The 5,975-nt window shown below is 44.7% G+C and overlaps 1 protein-coding gene across 4 annotated transcripts; it reads right to left on the reverse strand.

Moving 5' to 3' along the window:
• Nucleotides 1–557: 557 nt before the first annotated feature.
• On the reverse strand, nucleotides 558–3,747 carry ZWINT (ZW10 interacting kinetochore protein). 4 transcript variants are annotated; one of them, XM_039871829.1, is made up of 9 exons: nucleotides 3,595–3,747; nucleotides 2,666–2,756; nucleotides 2,416–2,539; nucleotides 2,120–2,286; nucleotides 1,913–1,969; nucleotides 1,309–1,451; nucleotides 1,052–1,229; nucleotides 882–961; nucleotides 558–655 (listed from the first exon to the last, which is right to left on the reverse strand). In XM_039871829.1, exons 1-8 carry the CDS (start codon nucleotides 3,633–3,635, stop codon nucleotides 887–889), a joined length of 876 nt encoding a protein of 291 aa, XP_039727763.1. In that variant the 5' UTR covers nucleotides 3,636–3,747; the 3' UTR covers nucleotides 558–655; nucleotides 882–886. The 4 variants fall into 4 exon arrangements, with proteins under 4 accessions (XP_039727763.1, XP_039727764.1, XP_039727762.1 ...); XM_039871830.1 differs by lacking the exon at nucleotides 882–961; XM_039871828.1 differs by having other exon boundaries at nucleotides 558–961.
• Nucleotides 3,748–5,975: the final 2,228 nt, after the last annotated feature.

The raw sequence follows: 5,975 nt of genomic DNA on the forward strand, positions 1-5,975 counted from the left end.
TAAAATCAACAAACACAGATACAGAAACACACACACACACACACACACACACGCTAACTCACACAGACAGGACAACACAGATAGATAACGGTCTCTATATTGTCCTCTATATTCTCTTAGTAGTGCTCTTTATCATATTACTGTTTTAGTTTACTACCCTGCTTTACCACTCTGAAATCATCTTATCTACCCATTTACTCGTTCATGCTCATTATGTTCCACATGGCCAGGGACTGGTCAGACAAGCCTATTGCTGTAGCTTCATTTCACAGCAAGGAACCTGGCACCTAGCAGAGATTCAATAAACATTTGGATGAGTGATAAAATTATCTTACCATATCTAACCACCTGCATAAAGCCTTCTCCTCCTCTCTGAATTAAGCTCAGCATGTTTGCATCATATTGATTTGGGCAAGCAACTCCTGAGGCTCCAGGCCAGGGCCTCCTCGCCATCTGCACCCTCTCAATTCACACCAGTCCCAGTACCTGTAAAGTTGTTGGCCTTTGGATGTGGCTCTTCCCACAAACATGTGAAGATAAACACACAAATAGGCAACTGAGAGAGCTCCAGGGCTTTTAATCAACAGAATCCAGAGCCTGCCCCGACCTGGGCTGTGGCCAGATTTCAGGCTGTACTCAGAAGTTGACAGTCCACCTGCAGTGAGCATAGGGCCATAAGGTTGGGGAAGAATAAAAGAGGGGTCAGTCTAGGGTAGGCTGAGCACAGGGATGAGGTGCTAGGCTTTAATCATAAGATAACTTCTTCCCACCTCACAGAACTCCATGAAGAGTGGAGTTCATATACAGAGAGGTAAACCAGAGGCCCTCCCTCCTTCCATACCTGTAGTCTAGAAACATAAGGCCCTGAGTGAGAGTCTGACCTGATCTAGGATCTTTCCCCCATGTTGTCCCTGGGAAGCCATGACAAACTTGCATCTCCAGCAGGTTGTAGGCAGTCGGCCTTGGGGAGACATGGTATGGGCAGTGGGTAAGGCCCATCCCTCAGATTCTCTCTTCACTTCCCTGCCCATCTGTCCCATCTCTCATTCACCTTGGAGGACATACTCCTGTCACTCTCCATGGTGTACCCAATGTTCTGTTCCTGGGGCTGGGTCACTTGTTGAGGCTTATTCTCAGGAAGATCCAGTTCCTGTGGTAGCTCTGCCTCTGCCTCAGGGAGTAGCAGCTTACCCTGCAGCATGTATAACAGCTGGAGGAAGGTCTGGTGCCTGGAAAAAAAGGTGTGTATAGAAAGGGAACCTCAACTGGATCATTTCTGGGGGCCTGCAATCCATGTTCCCAGCTCACCTCTGCAGCTTGTCTTGCTCCTGCCCTGCTTGCTGCTTCAGGGTTCCAAGTTCCTGATATAGCTGCTCAAACTCCTGTTTAGTTCCTATGTGACGCTCCCTCACCTCTGCAGAAACTTCTGCCAAATGCTGCAGATGCTTCTTCTATTGGGAATGAGAATGCAGACAGGGCTCACCAGATGCTGAGGACTGAGAGCCATTCCTCTAATCCCCTCAGCCTAGACCCAGCTCAGGGCTCAGACCCATAGATGGAAGGAAGGACCCTACTCACTATAGGCAGGACCAAAGGCCTAAAGAAAAGGACACTTAGTTTGCTGTGTGCCAGATATTAAGCACTTGCTGTACTAACTGCTTAATCACCTTAACAACTCTTTAAAGTAGGTGCTAATATTGCCTCCATTTCACAGATGAAGAAACAGAAAAACAGAAAGCTAGGTGACTGCCCAAGGGTCAAACAGTTGTAAGTGGTGATGTTAGGATTCAAGCCCATGTTGGTACCTATAACGCCTCACAGAAGAAAAGGAGATTGTTTTCCAAGCAGAGGACTTAGCTTATGCAATAGCATGGTAGTGGGATGAGATATTTTCCTAGGGAGATGGACCCACCTGTTGCAGCTGCCACTGTTTCTGGGCTGTTCTGAGTTTCTCCATCACCACTTGTTTCTGCAGGTAAGCAAAGGAAGGGGACAGGAAGAAGAGGAGTGTATTTTTTCTAGCTGGATTTTGGTATGTGGCCAGTGGGTCCAACCCAACTTGCTCACTTTTCCCCTCCTCCTCTTTGTGTGCCCTTCCCTCCCCTAACCCTGGGTGTACCTTGGCCTGAAGCTGTTCAATGGCCTCCTGGAGCTGTGCCTGCTTCCTTTGGGCCTCTTCCATTTGGGGCAGGGCCTGGGCCAGGGCATTTGTGATGGCCTCTACGTGTTCTTGGTAAGTAGCCTTCAGCTCTTTCCATTGCTCCTTGGCTGCAACTGCCCTCTGTCCTGAGATGAGCCACCAGAATGAGAACTTGAGTGAAGGTTGGCTGACCTGCCTGAAACAGCAGACTTGGCTGACAACCCCCTTCCTTCCCCACTCAGAGCAGCCCTTATTCAAACTCCCTGCCTACTCACGGCTCGTGTCTTCAGAAGCCAAGGGGTCCAGGCCCTTGGCAGTGTCCTCCTGAGCCAAGAAGTTCTGCAGTAAGTCTACTACCTGAAGCTGGCTGCAAAGCAGCTTTTCTTTCTTTCGGGAGTCCTATTCAGAGGAAGGATAGAGGCAGAGAACATCCTTACCTCTGCTCACCATCAATGCTGCCCAAGTTCAATAGGACCCAGGAGCAGTCACTGGCTTCTGAAAGGCTGGCTCCCATTTTGAACATACCATCACGAACTCAGCCAGGATCTGGGCAGGCAGTTCTGCCTCTTCCTGCAAGCCTGTAGGCTCTAGGATGTCTGCCAGCTTGGCCAGGACCCTGAAAGGGCAAGAAACAGGGGAAAATGCAGATTCCTGGGTGCTAATGTGGGGAGCTTGTGTATACATGGCACATATGTAGATGTATGTATCAATGCTGAGAGTCTTGCCTTGACCAGTATCTACACATAGTACTAATGGGACCAGAAATGGTATGTGAATGGAGGATATATGGAGGTAATAAGTATCATGAGGAAAAATAAGCAGAGCAAGGGGAGTAAGGAGTGTGTGGTAGGGACTGTGATTTTAAATAGAGTATTACACCGAAGAGAAACCATTTGGGTCAAGATCTGAAAGCAGTCAGGGAAATATACAGGTAAAGAAAAAAATTAAGGCAAAACCGATGGGGAGTGGGGAGCCCTCCAGGCAGAAAGCATTAACCTTGGGGCAGGTTCTCGGAATACTTGGAGAGGGGCTCAGGACAGGGGGCTGGATGCCTAGGTCTAGGCTCTCCAGTTTTTCCTTGTTAGGGGCTGGAGAGATCCAGTAGAAGGCAGGGATCAAGATAAAATAACCCAATGAAAGAGTGTGTTAGGACAGTGGAGACAGTAATTAAATGGCCCTTCCAGGATGTCTCCCGTTAGCAAGGTACTATCTGTGAAGAAATGGGAGGGTCTGACAGAGTAGGAACTGTGTCCGTTCAGAACACGCCCGTAGGAGGTCCCTCATAGGCCGTACACCTTAGGAACCTAAGACTGGGACCTAGGGTCATGATCACGTCACTGCGTCGTAGAACTCCAACAACTATAAGGAGCCCAGAGGACCGTCCAATGTACTCGGGGCCTATCAAGGTCCGCCCCGGCCCGCCCCCCAGGTGCCACCTGGCGGCAGACACTTACTCTAGGGCGGCAGCCTCTGCCTGGGTGTCCGCCGCCTCCATTTTTCCCTGCTCCGCTTTTCAGCTCTAACCTCCCCAATCCTTTTGTCTTCTTTGGATATACAGCGAAATGCGCGCCAGGACAGGCGACTGGTTACCCAGTCAATAGGCGGGAATTAAGGACCATGGTGCTCTCTCATTGGCAGGTGCTGTTTGGCGCAGGCGCAATTATAGATGAAGAGGGCGGGAGAGCAGTTCTGCGCTTGCGCGCTAGTCCGTAGGCGTTGCTGGAGACTGGAGGTGGAGCGTGAGCTTAATTGGCGGCGCAGGACCGGGATCTTTACGCGGAAGAAGGAAAAGCTTTGCTTTGAGTTTGGATTTCGGCGAAACACTCCGCATTAACTTTATTAAAAAGAAAAAAAAAAATTCTACCGCGGTAGGAAAAGAACATTGGGTATGTCTTCCAAGACACTTGGCATCAGTATCGAGGAACAGTGATCCTGGAAACAGGGAACAAATGGATCCGCTCAAATAGCGTACAACAGTCTTTAAAGATTTTCCAGGAGGTGGTGCAGGGTGAGAGAACCCAAACAGAGCCCAGCATAGTAACCTGCGTTGACAAGACTGAGCTGAAATTTTGGGGAGACCGAGGCAGGTAATGTTCTCAGCAGCTACAGGAGAGAGTTGCTCAGAAAGAGAACTCGAGAGTCCTGCAGTTTTATCAAGTGTTCAACTCAGTACTGAGTGTCCTGTGTCTGAGGAAACTACCCTGAAAGGGTTTTAAAGATTCCTAGAGTTCATTTAGGGTCAGAAATCATGATCCTAAATGGTATCCACTAGTCAAGCTGGAAAAACTTAATCCATGGAGCATTTGATAGAGTACAGAGGTCAAGTCTTAGTTGTAGGGAATAATCAACATCAGGCTGGTCATTGCTGTAGTGTCACCTAACATCTTAAAAGCAAGACCTAAGTGCATCAATGTGTTGATAAATCACTGAAATATATGACAGGCCATATTTCAATAATATTTATAGTAATGCAAACTGTCCAGTCACCAATAAGGCACAGTTTACAATGCTCGACAACCAGTTAAAAATTACCAAGCTTGCAAAAAAGGAAGAAAGGAAAACCTGCACTGAGAAAAAATCTGTAACTGTCAGAATAGAAATAGATGTTAGAATGAACATGCAAGGACATTAAAACTTTTTATAACTATTTCATATGTTCAAAAAGATATGCAGAACTATAATAAAGATAAAAGATAAGGATATGGAGAAAGTGGAATGCTCACATTGGTGGGCATGTAAAATGGTGCATCTGCTTTGGAAAACAGTTTCATAGTTCCTCTAAATTTTAAATCGTAATGTTAATCACAATTCAACTTAGGTATCTATACAAGAAAAATGAAAATGCACACAGAAACTCGTACATACTTCCATAGCAGCATTATTTATGAGGGCCAAAAAGTAGAAACAACTCAAATGCCTATCAGCAGGTGAAGGAAAAAACAATATCTCTACTCAGTAGAGTATTTTTCAGCAATAAAAGGGACTAAGGTACTAAACATGCTAAAACATGAATAAACTTTGAAAATAAGCTGTTAAAGAAACCAGTAACAAAAGAGCACATCTATTTTATTTTTATAATCTTATTTATATGAAATTTCTGAATTAAGCAAATGTAAAGCAACAGAGAAAGTAGTTTAGTGGTTGTCAGGGCTGGGGGCTGTCAGTTGTGGGGGAGATGACTAGGTTATGGGAAGGGGCTATAAATAGAAGCAGGGTTTCTTTTGAGGGATGGGTAAATGAAAATGTTCTAAAATTAGATTTGGGGGAAGATTGCCCAATCCTATCTAAAATGTCATTCAGTTTACTCTTTAAATGGGTCTCATATGAATAATTACATTAAATGAAAATGGTTTAGATACTCTAAAGGTAGAGATTATCAAATTGAATACAAAAGAAAAATAATTAAATGAACTAAATATAAAGATACAAATATATGAAAGTAAAAGGATGGAAAAAAATATGCCATGCTAAAGATAATTAAAGCAATGCTGGAGTCACTTTTTAAATATATATAAGCATACCTCAGAGATACTGAGTTCAGTTTCAGATCACCACCATAAAATAGATACCACAATAAAGTTAGTTACATGAATTTTTAGGTTTCTCAGTAAATATAAGTTATATTTATCCTATATTGGGTAGGATAGTCTTTTAAGTATGCCATAGTATTATGTCTAAGAAAACAATGTACATGCCTTAATTAAAAAAACTTTATTGCTAAAAAGTTCTAATTGTCATCTGATCCTTCAGTGAGTTGTAGTTATTTCATCTTCCTTTAGATTTCTGCTCAAATTTTTCAGGCATTGATCAAGCCTTCCTTCACTTTTAAAGCCCC

Source organism: Pteropus medius, unplaced genomic scaffold, assembly GCF_902729225.1.
Source record: "Pteropus medius unplaced genomic scaffold, Ma_sr-lr_union100, whole genome shotgun sequence".
Lineage (NCBI taxonomy): Eukaryota > Metazoa > Chordata > Mammalia > Chiroptera > Pteropodidae > Pteropus > Pteropus medius.